Raw genomic sequence first — 20,585 nt, 5'->3', positions numbered from 1 at the left:
CAGCTCGACAACTGAATGGTTGAGGAAGAAAGAATCGAGGTATTTCAGTGCCCCTCTCAAATCCCAGAGGAGATTAAAGACTGTGCATAAACAAACCTTTGTGTGGAAGAGAGGGCCAAAAACTCTTCCACTGTAACATCAGAGACTCATTACATGAATACAGTCAACAATTACTTCAAATTATTGCTGCTAAACGTGGTTCTACAAGCCTTTGACTCATGGAGTGTGCTCAGTTTTCCACACACTGCTTCTGCATTTCAGGCTTAGTCCTTATCAAGTAAATTCTGACATTGTGCAATATGTCCTTTGATTTTCATCAGTCTGCCTCAACTTCTCCATCCACTTTTCTGGCCAAAACGTGGAAATAGTTGATCTTATCAACCCCACTAAATTTGATGTACGTTTGCCTTTCAGTTCAAGCCTTAAGCCATCTGGTAGAGAATTAGATTTGGTATGTTCAACTCGTTTAATAGGGAAAAAATGAATAAATAAAAAGCATGTGATCAGACTCGAGTATTAAGCTTTATGAGCATTCTTCTTCATGTCAAAAGTAAACTTCTTAGTTTAAGAAAAGAGCAGTATTTACTCATTTTTGCTCTTTATCTGATTACTATCTGACACGAGTGGATGTCGTTGGGTTCTACTTTTATTTCTCTTCTTTTTTCTGATCTTCACATACTGTCAGCTGTTAACTTAACAGTGTAGGAAGAACGCGTTTGGAGCTGGGGATTGTTAAGCAGTGGGGAAATTTAACAAGAAATGGTTGGTTGGATCACTGAAATAAACATGTCGAGGAGCTGTGAAAACGAGAAGACTCCACCTTAAAGCTACATGCTACACAGGAAGAGCCCTAGTTACTGTGTTGGCATTTGGAGCGGGTCAGAAGTGGCACACAGCTTAAAAAGGTCTGTGGTAAAAATCTACTGGGTAGCTCTTCAATCTACAGTTTGATTAGATGTTGTGGCAAAAATATCCAGGAAACTTTTTAAATTTTTGAAATGGAGTGGTGTCTAGTTCTGAGTGGTCATCGTCATACCTGCAGTTGACGGCGGTCAGAACAGCCCCGCTTCCAGAGTCAGATGGTTCACTGACGGGAGAAGCGCCAGAGGAGGCGCAGGTGTCACCATATATAACAACTCAACCCTAAACAGATGTCATAGCAGTTCAAGCAAACGCACTATTATCCATTTTGAATCAGACTGGGTCCGCGTATGTATATGTATATGAGTGCCTCTAGGGTGTGTTCATCCGTTTAAGGAAATGAACAATTAGAAAATAGTAAGTATGTCTATACGGTGGCTGTTTTTGTATTAATACATGCTTTCTGCTGGGTAGCGGAACAGGGTGGATCAGTCATGCTTAAACCATGTCTATTTTGTATTTATTATGGGTGTCACTGTAAAAAGGAAAAAAAAAAGAAAAAAAAAAGAAAGAAGACCTTTTTGTTCAATCCATGCAAACAAGCACAAGCTCAGAAGATAGCAGGCATAACAGATGTAGCACTGTTCATGTACACTTTCCAAAAACTAGGCCAACTTGAAGTTACACAGCATCTGCAGCAAACTGCTGTTGGGGGAAACACGAGATACTCATTTAGACTACAAAGTGCTCATTGTTGACTTCATCACTTATAAGTTCGGTACACACTGTAGACTCATGTCCAGCAGGATCAGAGCAGAGAAGGGGACAGTGGAATGCCTTTCCCTTTAACAATGTCACTTATAATTGATATCCTAATCAATAGTTGGATACTCTTTTTTTTTTTTTTATAAATATATATTGTTAATAACTTTTCTGGTTCTTCCTTATATGTTACATAACAAAAGTGATAGTAATCCTCTTTTCTTCACTTGTTCTGTCCCATCCACCGTACCTCGGAGCTTTCTTCACTCGGGGATTTCTTTTCTTAGCTCCCTTTACAAGAATTTCTGCGTGGAGATCAGTCAAAGTCAGCACATTGTAGCTTTTATGCCACAGGCCTTGACACGACAGAGTAATAAAGACACGGCACAGCTCATTGGTGGTGCGCTGTATGATAAAGATTACCACTGAAGAATAGTGGTGTCACTGTAAGAATAGAGGCGTTGTTTTTGAAGATAAAAGTCTGCTTCAAAGACAAAGTGGATTGTGGTGCAGATAGAGACGAATGGAGGGATGGGAAGTCTTTCGCCAAGCTGAGACAAATTGACAAATTGAACCCAGGCCTATGTACTCATTTATGATTTGAATGTTTTTTTCTGCTCTCTTTTACTCCGGCGCTCACATGTTCATAAACAATCAGCGCAGGTATATGCCCTCTAACTTTAGACTTCTGTGTAGATTGTTCCAACAACTGCTCGGGTATGTGAATTAAGTTCACATCAGATATGTTCAGACTTCTTCCCCATCTCACAAGCAGTGCATAAGTTGAACCGCTATACTTAAGATATCATCTGTCCTCCTCTTTTTTTTCCTTTACTTTTCTCCAAGGAGCACAAGTGAAAAGGCATCAATCTGTAACAAAAGATGGAGAGAATGTGCTGATGTGCTTCAGAGACGTAGAACTACAGGGGGGGTTGAGGGCTGGTTGTGCTAGCGTTTCTGATCCCGTATATATACATGTGTAAAATTGCGGGAATGCATGGATGCCCACCATGCACACATTCTCCTTTGATTCTGCACTTTAGCACACGTACATCACATACAAACACTCCTCCACAAAAGAATTCCCATTTTCCTTTTCCATTTCTCTCTTGACACACAAATGATCACATGCAGACGTGCTCCCAAGCTCTGTCCCTCCCACACACACACACACACACACACACAACACAACACATACTCACATGCACCTTTTCTAGCCTTGTACCATCGTGGCCTTTCCTGCTGTTTATCAAACCAATGTATGGGTAGTTTTCAGCTCCAGTGGTCCGGACATTTTATTCCATTTCTCTCTTTCCCGCTGCTTAACACGCAAACACACAAATATATGCCAAAGACTTATGCACACAGAGGCACACGCGCACGCACGCACGCACACACACACACACACACACACACACACACACACACACATCCACACAGACAATGTCCATTCAATGTTTTTTATATGCACGCAAAAGAAGGGGCTCTGATCCCCACAGTATATCCAAAAGATTGATGTGTCTCCTTGGACAAAATGAGATTTTGTGTCATTACAAGGTATTACGCTACAGAACCTCCGAGTAACTGAATTAGTCCCAGTGTGTCACAGGCAAACACAGTTTGTGCACACACACACACACACACACACACACACACACACACACACACACACACACACAACTGTTCTTACAGACTATTACAATCTAGTTTCCTCCATGCTTCCTTCCAAGTGGTAAATGGTCAACAGTCATCAGACTGAAGCATCACTTAAGTGATCAGGCATTTGACCCGATGCTTGTCATTTGGTCAGTAAGGGCAACTGTGCACATGCAGTTCAGCGAGAGTCTTGAGACAATAACCTTTTTTTTTTTTTTTTTTTTCATTGCCTCGATCCAGTGCACTGGACTCGAAACGGACACATAGGCAGCTTGGAAAAAAGACTGTCTTCACTTAAATGTGCGAGTGCTTACATTTACAAAGGTTTAAAAGTTCCAACCCTTTTCTAATCATTTAGCCTCTTTCAGCGGACAAACCTGATGAGATCATAACATTAGCTAAAGAATCTCTTTTTATTGGCCAGGAACACTCTTTATCTGACACAAATAGAACTTTCCTGTTCCCTGATCTATATTTGTGATATAAACTCATTTAAGAGTTGCTACAATGGAGTACATGACTCGGGCTTTGATCACGCCTGAGGTCACGTGTTCCAGCCAACCTGTGCAGTTTGTAAGCTTCATGTTGACCTGACTGACATTCACCAATGTTCTGCTTTCTCTTTAAACTGTGCAGGCTTTATGAGACCTTGTAAAAGTAAAGTTATGAATCAAGCACCTGTCTGAGCGTATGGGCCTCATGTGCATAACACTGTAGTCTTTGGTCAGATCAGATAACGTTTAGCTATTTCTTCTTAACTTAACAAAGTTAGCTTTGACTGTGCAATCATAAACATCACATCAGTCAATAAATGAATAGCACCGCAGTCCAAACTTTCTACCACATTGTTCCCCCTGTTGCTTTGCAGTGAACCACATACAAGTTTTTTGTTTTATTTTGAAAGATTCTACTTTTCTTAAGTTGAAAACTTCCTCCTTACTTGAAGCGCAATAAAAGCTTGATGAGCGAGAGGCCACGGACAGACCTTTATCACATTGTCGTTTCACCAAGCTTAAACATGATGACGATCAATCCAACTGCTTGCAAGCAGTGTTCATTTTGTATGTTTTTCTCAATTTCATTTGGTTTGTATTCTTATAAGATGGCAAATATTGTGAGCAAATACCATGACAATGAAGCTCCGAGGAGCATTAGTCGAAGAATGGTCAAATTCCATCACTGTAACAGCCCACAGTGTTATGTATTCCACGTCTAAAAAGGGCTTTGGTGAGACAGACAGGCAGTTAGTTGCTTGCGGGAGCAGGTGCTATTAATTCCCTCACTAATTCATTATCAGCAGGTCACTCAGACTTGTTATATGTCAGGTACTGTCAAAGAATCGACCTCTGTCAATTTCCCGAGTGTAGGAGTGAGTCTGTGAAGTCTGTGTGACATTCAGATCGCTTGGCAGTGCAAACTGATTGTCCCGGTCAGTCACTTACACTGCGAAGGGGTCAAAAAGGGCAGCAGGTGAGATCATTAGTTGGTCAAGCACTGAATCAGTCTGCCTGCGAGTCCAACTTCACATTGTATCTCAATGCAACACTTTAACCGACTTTATCAGTAAGCCTGGAGGTTAAGTAACAAACATCATACCATTCTTGTCCAGTCACAATGGCCTGATTGATCTAAAGCAAACACTGCCTACAGAAAAAACAAGAAGTTGAGAAAACATAGTTCCTATGCAGACATGTGGCTGTGGTTTCACCCCCAAGTGCACGTGCTCTTACACACATTCACATGCTGCTTTCTCCAGTCAAAACAACAAGGAAAGTTGCTGTAGTAGTTGTAGAAAACTAAGGTCAGCCTGCAACACACACACACACACACACACACACACACACACACACAACCCTTTCAGGGTATGGTACTGGAAACATGACACTCAACAACAGAATTCAACAGGCTAGACACAAAGGCTCGATTGAATGCTGCGAGAAACCGGCCCCAGCTGCATTAAAACACTCTCATACACACACTGCTTGATGATTTTTAAAAAACGGGGGAGAAAAGCATACAAATGGACAAATATGCAAAAGAAACCATGATACAAAAGTTAAGGGAGAGCCCCATGACTTTTGTGTCTTCATTTGAGCCAGAGTTTCAGAGTTCAAACCAATCTTTTACACATTGATACTCTTTTTGACAATTTTTGACAGTTGATCTTAAAAAATTAATAAATAAAAAAGAAATACACACACACCCACACATATGCTACATATATATATATATATATATTAGTTAACCCCAAGATAAGCTATTAGTATTGACATTGTCATTCAAATCGTGATTATCTTTTATTTCTAGAATAAATGGAATATTGTCTTTTTCTGGGTCTTTGGTGTGTGTGCAGCGCACACATATAATTTGGAGTGGGTTTAACTGCCAAGCTCATTCTGAATCACTAATCACCTTCTATTCATTGCTCTTAATAGGTCTTTGCTTCATTGTGTCAGCATTCTTTGTTCCTTGACTCCATGTTATTTTGCCACCTCCACTTTGACTTTGAGATGACACTAACAGCAAACTTACGGGCTTGTGGCATTGTTCAGTATTATAATAGGAGTTTTAAGATTTTGTTTGCTCATATACCCACTTCACCCGTCTCCCAGTCTCAACAATAAGTACAATGAATAATCTAGCTTTACAATTTGCAAAGCGCTCAGACTTCCCCATCACAGTTTAAGCTTTGTTTTCATAATTGCATTTTGAAGCTGGCACAATACAAATCCCCACGATCTCACACACACACACACACACACACACACATATATAAATGCACCAATGGCCCAATTTGTTTACGAATAGAGCAGTTTTATAATTAATGTCGAGACACTAAATTCTTATCGTGGGGAAAACCCTCTCATGTTCATCTCATTCCCAGTCTGTGCTGTTAAAATGCTGCACAAGGGAGCCTCTGCAAAGGGAACTAAATTTTGTGTGTGTGTGGGCGTGCGTGTGTCCAGGGAGGGTTACAGTTCAGGTTTTCCTTTCTTAGTTGCATTTTCAGGGCTTCAAGCACACATTAGTCTTATGTGTCCAAACCTCACACACATACTCACACACACTGGGGAGGTAGCCTTTCTCATTCTAACACATTAATAAATTATGCTATCATCAGGTAAAACAATTACCTCTGTGGTTTGATTAACAGGGACAAAAAGGAGAACATATTTAAAGTAGAAAAGAGACGATAAGGCGACAGAATGTTTGGTTTTATTTGTAATACTCTTTTACACCACTGGTGTGTTGTAGATGATTCAGATTTTGGTCGTTAAGTTTCCACTAAGTTGTTTCTATTGTTTCCACTTACTTATGTTGCTGGTAGAGTAAGGTGGGTTTGTAAGTCGATGCAATGTGCTCTCCTCCAGCCTAACTGGAGCACGATTCAAATATGCGTGTGTGTGTTCGTCAGGGAGAGCGACGTTTTCTTCTTCCTCTGTCACCGTTAGTCTGTCGGTGCTGACTGGTTGTTACAGTCTGCTCAGTCTAATGGAGAAGTCGAAAACTGCTAATGTGTTGTTGTGATACCGGGCAAATGGTCGGCAGCAGAGCACCCACACAGGCTCATGAACACACGCAAATAATTGATGCAAATACACACACAGACACCCAAGCCACTGACTGTCTCTTGAGATTAATGTTGGTGTGATCCACTCAGCTGGGCCTGATCACATTAAGATGGATGGACCCCCTGGTGCTGTGTGGGTCTCTGTGCGTGTGTGTGTGTGTGTGCGCGCACATGCACACGGGGCCCCATCTGTCTGTGTTTTCTCCACAGCTAGGTCCTGTGACCAAGCTACCATCTTTAGTGCCCTCAGCCAGGACAAGCAATACCCTAAAAGGAAGAGACGGCTGGATAGATGGCTCTGTTCTCTTTCCTTCTGCTGTGTTTGGTGATTTGTGACATTAATAATGCTCCTGTCATTTTTGGTTGTATGGCCATATGATTACAAAGAAACGGTTTGGGTTGTTCCAGTGGCTAAAGTAAAACGTGCAGTAAAGATGAATTCCGGGTCCCACAGGTATTACGACTAACGGGAGAACTTGTTTCATCATTGATTCAACTTTATTTTTCACAGATGACTTGATTTTGACAAACCCTCTGTGCTTTATCACAACCATGACAATGAATCTGCTCAGTCGCCCGCAACATCGGACTGGCGAAGCAGAGCCCCGCTGTGAATGTGATGCAGTGAATATCTGAGACCTATTGGCAATGGAAACTCAGTCAAATTATCTTTCCTTTCCTCACAATAAACATTTTGAGGCATTTTTGAAAGCAGATTGTATTGAATAAGTCAATACACTGTGTTTGTGCTTTCAGAGAAATGCTTTTCTCAGAAATGCTTTTCTCAGAAATGCTTTTCTCAGTTTGATCTGTTGTTATTCATCACATTCTCAAAGACCTCATTCAGTGGGTGGTGGGAACAATCCAGATGCACTGCCTACTCGGATCTTTCGATATGACAAACATCTTACTTTCTCGGGTAATTGAGAAGTGTTATTCTTAATCAAACCACTTCACGAGGATAGTGTCGTCTTATTTAGAATAATCTACACGATCCAGCTTACAAACACGTTATGTGAATATGTTGGTCTGTTTGTTTCAAGTTATGTCTCCCAGAGTTTTTCATGGACAGATTCAGAGCTTATGCTTGTTATCTATGACATATCCGATTTCATACCCTCATAGTGGTTGCCTTACATCTCCGCACAGAATGCTATTTCTCCCCCAATGTTTCAGCAAGATGTTTTTGTCACTGCGCTGGAGTACACGAAGCGGGCCAATTCGAACTTTGTGGCACTTTGTGTTGGAGAGGAGTCGGAGCTTTTGATCTTTGGTGGATGCCAAAAGCTTCTATTAGTGCTGCTGTGCTCATCGACAGTCATGTTGTTTTTCTTTGAGTGGCTGAAATGTGATCCATTATTAGTCATAGTTGGTATAGCTCTGGCCTTGAGCAAAACCACCACTTAATATGCGTTATTCTGTTTTTTCACAACTAAATTAAGCTGTTGCCCCAACTTCGAGACACATGTATCTTTGAAAAGAGCTGTAATGGGAGAAAAAAAGAGCACACTTTTGCCCGAGCATGACAAAGTGGAGGTCAGAAATAAAACCCAAATGCAGTGAAATTCTTTCAACAGAGACTTTGCAATGCTTTTCGGCAGTGATTTACAAGCTTGGAAAAATGTATTGACTGGAATGCGTACCCTGCCATTCTTCTGCATCTGGTATGAGGCAACCTTTTTACTTCATTTATTCATATTTTTGTTTTTTTAATTCATTTTTCTGTTACTCCTTCTTTCAACGCCATCGGGCTAAAGCCTTTGACAGCAGGACCGTTTCCACTCTCTTCGGCTCTAGTAACGCAGAATTCATCACGCGTTTGAAATTTAAAAGTCTTTTTTTTCCTTCCATTTGTATGCGTTCTTTCCTTTCCTCAGTTTCTTTTCACATTTACAGTTCACGTTAGCCACTTTGCTTTTGGATGGATTATAAATGAGTCTCCAGTTCATTAGGAACACGGAGGAGAAACTACTGGAGTCAATTTGACAAACTGTCATAAGCTGCAGCCTCCAGAACGTTGTTTTGGAGAAGACACCTTTCTGCTTTGTCTTGCCATCAGTAAAAGTATCCATCCATGTCTCTCTCTTCAGATCTTTTCTTTCTGTTCTTATTTCTGCGGCTCTAGGTGTCTGAATGCATGCACCTACTGCAAGACTAAACACGCTAGAGGAGACCTGGCCAGCTATCCTGTAGAGGAGCTCGTGGAGAGAGCCGGGCAGTCTTTTCAGGGTGAGTACATTTATTCCGTCATGCACCTACTTTTACAGCCGGACTCTGAATGTTTGTGTTTTTGGGGCCTTTAAAAGAAAATGATAACGATTCAAGCGGTAGTGAAGGTGGAGATGAGGGCATTTTTTGTACATATACCGTTTGATGTTAATGATTTACATGCTGTAGTTTAATGGGTCAATATAAAGTATCATGGTGCGTTTGGTTGTGTGGTTAGATTCAGGTTTTAGTGTGCCTATGATTTAATATGATTTCAGTGGCTCTGTGTGCCCTAATAAGATGAGGAGGTTTTAGTAACACATGTTGATGTTTTTGTTCTTGGGTAGAGGGGTCCAGCCAGTTGGCTCCAGTTTGATGCCAGAGGAACAGCCGTTGTGCCCTGGCATCTGTTCCTTAAGAGCAAACTCCCAGAATCCCTAACTGCACAGCAGGCTATGCCTCTATCAAATGCCTCTGTCAGAGCCCCAGGCGGGTCAGTCAAGGGCAAGTCTACACATAGATAACCCAAGATGCCAGCTATCATATCGAGGGGCCACTGTGTCATGCAGCCTGCAACTTGCATATTCAACCAGTTGCTGGCATATGTTGTTGGAATATTAGTCGAGCAACTTCCGTTTTAGAGGCAGTTTAGCAGAATAAGTAAGTTCAGTTCAGTCTAAATATTAGGCCTCTCTGCTCCCTTTGAAGATCTCACCCTGATAACTTCTTAGCAACAAAATGGTGAACAAAAACCAAAACAATAAAGTTTTCTTCTATTTTCACACCTATCTTTATTATAAGTCAACATATAGGGTGCATTCTTACTTCTGGATTTATCCAGTTTGCTAAAAAAAGAAAAAAAAAAGGAATACCAACTACATCTCACACCTGCAATACTTTTCCAGAGATGCCTACTGGCACACGAGGTTTCAGGTTTCATAGTGTGATAATGATGCTTCCAAGATAAAAACCTGATGTTAAAGTGCCAGGTATTCTTCTGTGGTTTAGATACAGAAACAATTGTTCTTGTTTAACACCGAGCTGTGCTGTATGATTGTAAAATATCACTTTCTGCGCTGGGCCCCGGGTAGCAGCTTCTGCACTGCCAATTCGGCGGTTTTGACGACTTAAAGAAGGAGAGAAGTTTCTTTTGTAGTAACCCAAGTGTCGGATTGGACAGTTTCTCAGTTATTTAAGGGATTAACAAAAAAAAAAAAAACACCAAAAAAGAATGTACCCTTGACAAGGACATGTCTTCCCAAATCCCACCCAGAACCCTCTAAAACAGCTGCATCCATGCCACTGCCACAGGCTGGGCAGTCAAGGGCAAACTCACCAGCTGCTTGAACATCAGTGTGTGTTTATAGGTTTTTTAACGCACATGCAATATGTATTGAAACGGTCTGAAAATACACCTGACCTTTACACTTGTATGAGGAAAGTTGGAGAAGGAGAACGTTCTGATATTTGGGGAAACCCCGTGTGACTTCCATTGGTGTCTCATAATATCATGCACATACAGCTACAGCTTACATTTATGAAACGGTTACAGATACCAAGTGAGACTCAAGATACAGCTCTGATGAGCACAATGAGCACTAATCATTACCTAAAAGAGCTAAATCAAGCAATCAAACCAGCAGTCGCTAGAAAATGCTAGATGCTCTGTGTGTGTGTGTGTGTGTGTGTGTGAGAGTGTGACCACTGGCGGTGTTGTTCATATTCTGAAGCCGCAGTCCGTTACATCGCAGGAAACTTGAGATACAAAGACAGTTAGAAGTTGTTTTCAAATCTCAGAAAAGGAAGTGGAAGGTGCTGCCTGTAGTGATTTTTAGACTGTTGGAGTTCGACTGAAATAGAGATGGACACTGAGAGAGGAATAAGGTTTCAGAGTCGTTCCTTTGTTGCTTATCAGGGGGCCGAGTCACAGCCTAACTTACAGCTTAAAAACAAGGCCAACTTAAAACAGCACTTTGTCCTTGTTGAAACACCCAGTCTGCCAGTGGGGTTCCTATATTCTTGTTGACCAAGCTGCTTTCTCACACATGCACCTACGTGCACAGAGTCATATGCACACATTCACCGGTGAGCGTGTGATAAGTAGGTTTCATCTCGGAAAATAATTTAGCTTCCACAGCTTGGGGCCATCTAATGTATATTTTCTCTGTCACATGTAGTATATTTCTCCTTTGTTAAACAAATGAAATCATCTCCCTCGATTATGAATGAAAGGCACACTGTTTTCTCCAGCAAATATTCTTCTTCGGTTTGGAATTGCGTTGTGGCAGCGGAGTGATGACCTTTTTCTGTCCGTCTCACTCTATTAGCCACCTGTTTTCTTATTTCAAACAAAATTGAGCCTTACAAATAGAGCCCGCAATTTGATTTGCTATTTGATGTATTTTGAATAGAAATAAGCCCGAAAGTATGAATTTCTAATTTCGATTGGTCAGTCACACAGCGTTACGGGGTATTTGATTGGTTTATCTCGGGGAACTTTGAAAGGATTTATGGGATTTATTCAAATGCGATTTGAGGTAAATGGCACTCATTCCATCAGTAAAAGGGAGGGAGCGTGCGAGTGCACAGCTTTTAAAGTAATCTGAATTATTCAAATGTATGAATATGTAATTTTTAACATCAGAGAGATTTGTTAATGCTTGCAGGTAATGGAGGCTGTGGATGTCATAGGAAATGACAAGGTTGTGGGTGTGTATGACTGCATGGGTGAAGAGTGCAGGGAATCATACGTATAGTTTTGGGCGTGACACATGCTGAGATGAACAGTGTGGGTTGAGTCTGTGTGTCAGGAGGAAAGAGTTTATCTACGGTAAATGTGTTCGATAACTCTCTTCTGGCGACTTCTCCTGGAGGCGTGCATCGATGATAGGATTACAAGTCCATTGCTTTTCTCAAGTTCTCTGAACACAAACATCTCTGCTGCCACCATTATTCTTCTGTTTTACTGACCCTCAGTCTTATCTCTCCTGACGCTCCTCTGTCTCTACACCGGCATTTCTTTCTCTTGTGGCCCTTTACAGTTTTCACTTGGTCACTGTTCCCTTATTCGTTGGTTTCTCCCATTCTTAGATATCAACCAAAGGGGGCTTTAAAACCCTCTCATAATAAGACTGCAAGAGGTCATACGGTTTTGAATACAAATAGTCACAGTCGAGAGGTCACACGTGACGCTGCTCTCAGCTTCCAATAAGCCTCTATTTGTTATATAAAGTGCACCACCCTGCACTGCCGCCTTGTAGTAGAATTCAATATGTTTATGACTGTTTGCAAGCTTCCTCTTTTTCTTATCTTGCTAAAGCAACAATTAAAAACATGTACGACTAGCTTCAAGCTGTGATAGCAGCCATGTGAAAATTGTAGAAGTTACGGGGGGGGGGGGCCGCAGTCAGACAGAGCAAGGGGCCGGGGCTGCACAGAGAGATGGAGCTCTATTTTTGTTGTGGTCCTCAGATCCCCCCCACTGAGGCTGACGCCTTGTCATTTTAAACTGTCAGTAGGGTGTTTTTGAAACGGCCTCGTCTGAAACAGGATGTGACGCTTCCTAGATACAGACACACTACTATCATTCCCACATGACACACTGCATTAGTGTGTGACATGCGTCTCAGCAGTCACAACACAGCTTGGTTTCTGGGCTCAAGCTAGGCTCGGCATAATAAAAACGCTCTACCCGAAAAGCTCATATCAACAATATTGCTTTTTCTGGAGGCAATAAAAATTCTAGGCAAAAACACAGAAAGTGCAGCGTAATGCCTGAGTGCCAGCTTTTCACGTGAGGCTTTTTTTTTCTTTCTCTCCATTTCATATAAAACTGACAATATCATCAAAGTTCAGAGTAATTTAGTTATTTTACGACATCACAACTTCTTTTTTTTTAATGAAGACTTTATATACTAGAGGCAAGTATTCCCCTCCAATATTCACAGACATCATCTGCTTTTTTTTTCTTCTTCTTCTTCTTCTTTTCTCTCGCTTCCACATGACTGCTGCTGGCATCAGTGCTGAACCCAGACTGTAGCAGAAATGACACAGCTTAGTTTCTGGGCTCCATTTGGACAACATATGACAGATAGCCACAGATAGACGGACAGATATGTGGGCTAAGTTGTTGGCTCGCCCTAACATCTGTGACAGGTGTCAGCTCCTGTTTACCTCTGCTGCTGCAGCTACGTGACACGTGGCCAGACGACGCTGCCAAAGTTTGCTAGAAATGATGGATGAGTGGATCGTTCAGGTCGGGTGCTCGAGTAAGAATGGTAGTGCCTTTGAATCACACCTCGAATTTGATTGCAAGCCACATGTAGAGTGTTGGGTCATGGAAGAAAGAGTGGTGAGATTTGACAGCTTTACAGGGTCAAAAACGTAGCTGAATCTGTGCATATTTAGTTTCTTTTAACACGATCAAGGCAGATTAGAGGGCAGATATAGATTCATCCCTTTAGGAAATGTATATTGTAAAAAGATGGAGCTAATAAGACTGCAAGAAAACTCTAACGAAAGGGAGATGAGCAGAGAGACTTAAATATTGATAGAACATTGATCATAGTCGAGTCACCAAAGTGCCGTCTATTGGCAAGAAGTGGAAAAGTGCTGAGCATGCAAGCACTAGCGCAAATTTCCTGTGTGTAGAGGCAGTCAAATTCATTATCCCCTGGAAGAGCTCTCATAGAGAGGCTAAAATGGATTTTCTGAATCGCTTCCAGGCCAATAACTTGAAAGATATTTCTCCATGTGTGTTTCAGCTGTGAAATGATTCAGACTGCAGCCGCTTATGCACCAGAATCCTACCATACACAGGTTGTCCCTGCTGCCAAGGCGTCAACCAGTGGATGAGGTGGATAAAGTGACTATATAAAGTAAATTATGAAGTTGTGATATGGAGCAATTCATATCTCAGTTGTTTTATAGACATCCTGATGAAGCCAGTTCAGTTGATTTTCATCACAGCGCTCGTTTCGACTTGACAAACACAGGTGTAATTAATAATGCTAACCATGGCTCCATTAAATGAAGGCGTTCCAGTTTCAGGGCTCTGCGTTGCTTTTGCTGGCACAGCTGCACCAGTTGTTGGCTCCACCTGGGATTCTCTTGCGATGGGGTAGTAGTCGCCGTGATGAAAGTGCAAGTAAAGAAAGTTTATATCACAGAATTCATGCAATTTTTGGGGGTAGTACTCTTAAAAACCTCAGAGCTTTGTCTGATGTTTGTAGACACACACACACACACACACACACACACACACACACACACACACACAGTGTGTTTCCTTGGGCTTTCTCTTCAGGCAAGGTTATGGCAACCCAGCTGCAGCCACACCTCTATCACTCCTCATTATGCATGGGCATGATGGTGTGTGTGTGTGTGTGATGTTGTGTCTGTGTGTTTATTCTCACTTTGACAAGTTGAAAGCCACTGAGCCACAAAAAAAAAAAGAGAGGGGGTTATTTTCTTGTCACGGCTCTTGTACCACATGAAATATTTCTTCGTCTTGCGCTCCTCAAGTTGAGCTAAACTGTCCTTCATCTGTGTCTCTGCCGCCGTAGTCTTGTTTGACCTCTTTTAATTCTCTCCCTGGGCTGGACAAAAAGACAACTGAGGGTGGTGTGCGTGCATGCGCGTGTGTTTACGTGTGTGAGCGTGTGTGCCGTGTTGTCCTGTGATTTACTGCCAAGCTGGCAGCGGAGAGCAGTGAATAGGGGGCCCCTCTCATACAAAGAGGGCGCATACACACAGACACACACGCGCAACTTGCAGTCAATGCCAGACTGCAGGCCACCAACCGCACACCTGGCATGCTGCTATTATGTCACCAGTGTGTTGTGTGTCTGTGTACACTGTTGTGTGTGTGTGTGTGTGTGTGTGTGTGTGATTGTGTAAGTCCAGCAGACACCATCTGCTCTGTCCTCTGTGAACTTGTACACACCCCTCCTCTCCCTGTTCCACTTTGCTCCATCAAAATAGTTTAAAACCTCTGACACTCACTTAACTTGATATTCCTACTGTGTTTCCACTGAAATCTGTTTACCTCTGTGCTATTAAATTGCACAAAGCACCACGAGTTTTCCTCTTAATCTGCCCTTTGTAGATTCTCTTAAATGGTGTCCTTAGTTGAGGTAGAATTTTAAGGCTCCTACCGCATTGTAAGCATTTATTGTGCTCCTTAGTGTCACGCTTGGCACAAATGCTGCTGCTTTAGCTGTTATCTCACACAAGCAGCACACAGAAAACTTTCGAGACACACACGCCGTTGGAAAGCCAAGTGCACCGCTCTTCTTTCTCCTGTCTAGACTGAACTTCACTCCTCAGTTCACCTGACAATTAATGGAGTGATGGTGGCTGTGGCCTGATAAGGCGAATTATAGCCTTGTTGACTTGTGGATATAAAGTTGCTCATTGATATTCAAATGGAACTTTCCTACAGCATAAAGCCGTCCATTAACTATGAAGTTATATTTTGTCGTTTATGTCGTTTGTGTATATATTTGAATATATGGTCGGTGGTAAAGACAAAATCTTCATTGTTTTTTGATGTACATCTTAAAGACAAGACTTAAGACTTTGTAACTGATTTTCAAATTCTCCTAACTCAGACTGCAGGGGAAATTTTGTCCTCAGGATCTGTGTCTCTGGGCTTCACTGCTATTTATTACTCTTTGGGCTAATGTCTGCATTCTTTGTATTGTTCATTTAGGTCTTTGTGTGAAATATATGCTTTACAAAATCCTTAACTCTCTACAAAGTTTTACTGCATTATAACAAAACCACATCAGCAGTGTACTAAATCCTTAACTGAAGCAATGTTTATTTGAAACATGCTCCATTCTTGTGGCAAAGCTCTACATTTGTGTGTTTTTCTGTTTCTCACTGTAAGATAACCCCCCCCCCTTTTTTTTTTAAAGGCAGCACAAAAGTAAGACAGTCAAAAAATAAAAAGAGAAGAAGAAGAAGAAGGAAAAAATAGCTGCAGAGGAGTTAAATTGAACAACAGATGAAGATTTCATTAAGTTGCCAGGAGATTTTTTTTTTCCTCACACCATAAAATCTCTTTCTCACTTATTTTTCTCTGCATTATATATTCAATCCTCTTCATGTGCTCTAAAGCCTGTTTACTACAGTTTTTTTTTGCTGCTCCACAATGTGGGGGAGGGGACAGAGGTTCCCCATCCAATCAATAGGTGGCAGTAGCAGACTTAGATTAATGTTCGGACCATGTGCTTGGTTCCCTGGCTTTGTTATTGTCTGTGTGGCTTTACAAACACAGAATCTCACACACTAAGACTCGGCTTGTGCCTGTTAAAATGTTTTACTGCTGTAAGTCCTCTGACTCACATTTAGCTTTTAGTTCTTCCCCCCAAAGTGCGAGTCTTTGTGTGTGTGTGTGTGTGTGTAGTGTGCGCATGCTTCTTTTCTCAAGCTGCTCAGCACACTGCTGCTTTGTTGTTTACATGCCAACTTCCTCAATCTATACTCAGAGAAGCTAAGAAATAAATGAGAAATCCTTCCCTTATTACATATAAACACAAGGTTATTGCTGCTGGAGACGGTGGTCACAAAATAGGAGATACAGGGCATTTTCTGTCTTTTTAGCACTCCCTCCCTTTATGTGTTGTAACAGAGTGATTGATTGTTCAGAGTGATTGATTGTTCAGAGTGATTGATTGTTCAGAGTGATTGATTGTCTCATCTCCACAAATCTAGCGCTCTAACTGTATTGCACATTTTCTCCCTTTAGACAGAGATACTGGTAGGGTTTAAGTTGAGAACGAAGTCCTAAGAAAGAAAGCATAAGAACCTATCAAGTTATTGCCTTACTTTATCTCTAAAATTAGTGATGGTATAATTAGGAAGAGCAAAAAGAAAGAAGCAAACAAACAAAACCCTCAAAGTGCCTTAAAAGTCTAAAGTCCGTGTGATGTGCTTTGAAGAGAGTGAGATTGATCGGTTTAATCTGGACCGCTTTCAGTTTTTGTCAGTGCTATAAATGGCATGGTGTGGGAACAATCATCTCATCTTGAATGTTAACAAAACAAAGTAGATGATTGTAGATTTCAGGAGAAACAGGGTCAGATCAAACCCTGTTTCCATCATGGGAGAAGAAGTGGAGGTGGTTGAGGAATATAAATACCTTGGTGTTCATCTGGACAACAGACTGGACTGGAGACACAACAGTGAAGCCATCTACAAGAAAGGACAGAGCAGACTGTACTTCTTGAGGAAGCTAAGGTCCTTCAAGGTTTGCAGCAAGATGTTGCAGATATTCTACAAGTCTGTTGTTGAGAGCGTCATTTCCTCTTGCGTCATCTGTTGGGGCAGCAGCATCAGAACCAGGGACCTAAAAAGACTCAACAACCTGATAAAGAAGGCTGGTTCTGTTCTGGGGACGATTGTGGAACCTCTGGAGACAATAATGCAAAGAAGGATTTTGCATAAAATCAAGAGAATTATGGACAACCCTGAACATCCTCTCCATGAGACTGTTATCGGAAAACAGAGTCTCTTCAGTCAAAGGCTTCTTCAGTTTGGATGCAAAACGGACCGCTACAGGAAATATTTCCTGCCCACAGCCATCAGCATCTATAATAACTCCTTGATTTAATTGAGCTACATCAACATTTAATTTCCCTCTGGGATAAATAAAGTATTTTTGAATTTGAATTGAATTTGAATGAAAAACCGAAGTCCTTCATATAAAGTTCTGTCGCGGCGTTTGATGATGATGCGACTTCGAAAATGGTGGTCAGAGCAGTGAACATACCCGCTTTACATCCCGCACGTTTGATGTACACTTTGTTTCTACTGGGGCGAGACTTCATGCCTCCATTGATCATATATAAATCTAAGAACAGAGAATTCTTACCATTATCTGGAATTTACAACTAAATTCAACTTTATTTTTTGAGAAATGAACGTTCGTCATTTTCTTCGGCCTCTCAGGGCTGTGGAACAAATAGAAGGACACGCACATATGGTCTCATAAACCGATTAAGGAAAAACCTGCAGGCCTCTTTGCATGTACAAAGCACTCGGACACAGAAAAGCCACGACGTTAAAGTCCCAGTCGTGTGATTGATATCGGTCCAACATTTACTCTTCTTTTAGCTCCGATTTTGGTCCCCAACAATTTCACTGGACAGTATGTAGTTTTGTTGCTCCCTGAGGGGGTAGTTATGCACCTGCATCACCATAGACTACATATTAGAAGTTACAGCCACTTGATCCTGAAACCAAAAGACCGAACTTTCAGTCGGGCTAAAAACGACACTTCTGGTTTGGATGAAACGGCTTTCTTTGAAAAACATTTGATCGTGTGTTTACCCCCTAAATATTTCTGGTTTTGAGTGAACAGGAGGCAAAGAGGAAATGTATTTTTCTCCGCTTCGGCTTCAAGTATTGACCTGCCATATTCACAGCAAAAACCGACGTGATGGTAACAGGCAACCAGAGGTCTCACAAAGATTCTCCACTGTTTGTGTCGTTGACAAATGCACCACAATTATGACATTTTTCCTGGTCGCAGATTTGTTTGCTCTTAGCTCATTATAACTAATAAACCACAAACTCAGATTTCGACTCAGCTGTTGTAGATACATGTTTTAATTTCAACCGTCTTTCGTGATCTCAGTGAGTGCTGCAGCAACAGTCTGTCTTTTGAATTGGCAGATGGCGATATAGTTAACACCGTTAGTCATGTGCACATTGGATTTAAAGAATGTTTTTAACTCTCCTTTAATTTCAGTGATAGTGTGAGGGGAAAAATGTTAGCTCAGTTTTTTTGTTTAGTTTCTTCGTGTTGACTCTCTGTCACAGACACACACACACACATGCACACTCACCTCGCAGCACAATTAATCGGTTTGTCTACCCGTAATTAACTCAAAGCTAACATCAATGTTGTGATCAGCACAACTCATTACCTGTAAAACAAAGAGGAATCAAAAGAGGGAGTATAATGAAAGGCTGTCAAGCAAAACTAAGAAAACTAAAGAAAATGAAAAAGGAGCAACAGTTGTACTTAAAGTATATCTGGGTCGAGTTCCAAGTTGTGGCTGAAGCTATTTTTTTGACCAACGTTTCTACATTTCAGCAATCTCCCAAAGCAAGCTGTCCATCCACTGATCCATTACTTGCTGCTTTTTTCACGCTGTCAACGGGGAGGAGTTTTTTTTTTTTTTTTTATGAGGAAAGCCCTTTGAGAATCTTTTTAGGCTTGTCGAATACAGACTGAAATTGAAAGTCAAAAAGATGGCGAGATTATTTCCTCCTACTCTGTTTTCAGATACGGTGCAGCTGCCCCGTAATCCGTTCCGTCACATCGCTCTCCGTGTTAATTCTCTCAAAGTGCTGTTTGCTTTACCCTTTCTGCTCCTTTTCACTTGGTCATCGCAGCTATTATTGGATGAGAATTCCACTTTCCTCAAAATCCTAATCATTTGGTTGTTCCAGCTTCATTTCAGTTGATTTAGAACTTAATCACAGTCTCCTTTTCGTCTTCCCGTATGCTTTCCCAATTTCTATTACTTATTTCACTGTTTGATGCTGAATCACTTCCATCGTCTAAGCATTCAGATGGGTAAATAAACTCGTAAAAAAGGTGAAATCTCAGTTCATGCCTCGATGCACATGTCATGAGCACCTTTTGTCTGTTATTAAGCTGAATTATGAGGGGGAAAAAACATTTGCCCTGAAGTTAGTTGCATCTGGATTCATTAATTGCTAATGTGCAAATTAATTGTAAATGATCCATTTTAGGATGAGGCAGTTTCTTTTATTTGTAGAAATAATTTACCAAGTATGATTTTTTTTTTCTTTTACACTGTGTGACACTACAGGATTGAAACTAAACTGTAGCAACAAGTGCTTAGACTGTAATTCACAGAATATTTGTTACTTGGGGCTGAAAGTCCACTCTGAGGTCTGAACAGCACACGTTGGTCATGCTTTTTGGGTTCACACCACACTGCATCCAATTGCATGAAACAACTTTACATAACAAACCAGCAAACAGGTAGGTGTAAGATACGAGCTATCCTTTGGCTATAGACCTTGGAAACTGAGTTTCAGTGAGACTGCTGATGGGAGTCTCTGTCAGTGGATGAAATACGCTAAATGTTTCAACGGATCATTTTTTTTGGTTTTGGCTAAAAAAGCGTAACTTCTTGTGAATAGTAAAAAGAAATTTGATATTGAACCATTGGTCCAGTGTCATCTTGACCATCTTTTTGCCAATTTTTTTTTTTTTATTCCCAGACCAATCTGAATGGTTTATATGACCACTCAAACAACACAAAAGGGAATAGCCATAATATAATGCGACTAAAGTAAAGCGGGCATCGCATCTTAGGCCGGCACATGCATTGTCCTGTGGTTCTACCTACGACTCATACACACTTGCGTATATGAACATAATAAAGGAAACCTTAATCTGCTGAACATGTCTGTCTGTATAACTTGGAAGAAACAACCCATTCTCGTGTGATTTGTGGCTTTGTGAATTGTTTTTGTTTTT

At 41.2% G+C, this 20,585-nt stretch overlaps 1 protein-coding gene across 1 annotated transcript in view; it reads left to right on the top strand.

Moving 5' to 3' along the window:
• cdkal1 (CDK5 regulatory subunit associated protein 1-like 1) overlaps nt 1–20,585 on the top strand; it is a 224,029-nt gene that overhangs the window by 85,039 nt on the left and 118,405 nt on the right. Inside the window, exon 8 of the mRNA XM_075465108.1 lies at nt 8,976–9,079. Coding sequence (XP_075321223.1) covers nt 8,976–9,079 — 104 coding nt within the window. The remainder of the gene's footprint in view (nt 1–8,975; nt 9,080–20,585) is intronic.

The sequence above is a fragment of the Odontesthes bonariensis genome, chromosome 5 (assembly GCF_027942865.1).
Source record: "Odontesthes bonariensis isolate fOdoBon6 chromosome 5, fOdoBon6.hap1, whole genome shotgun sequence".
In the NCBI taxonomy this organism is placed as follows: Eukaryota; Metazoa; Chordata; class Actinopteri; order Atheriniformes; family Atherinopsidae; genus Odontesthes; species Odontesthes bonariensis.
This window is presented reverse-complemented; position numbering and strand designations above follow the sequence as displayed.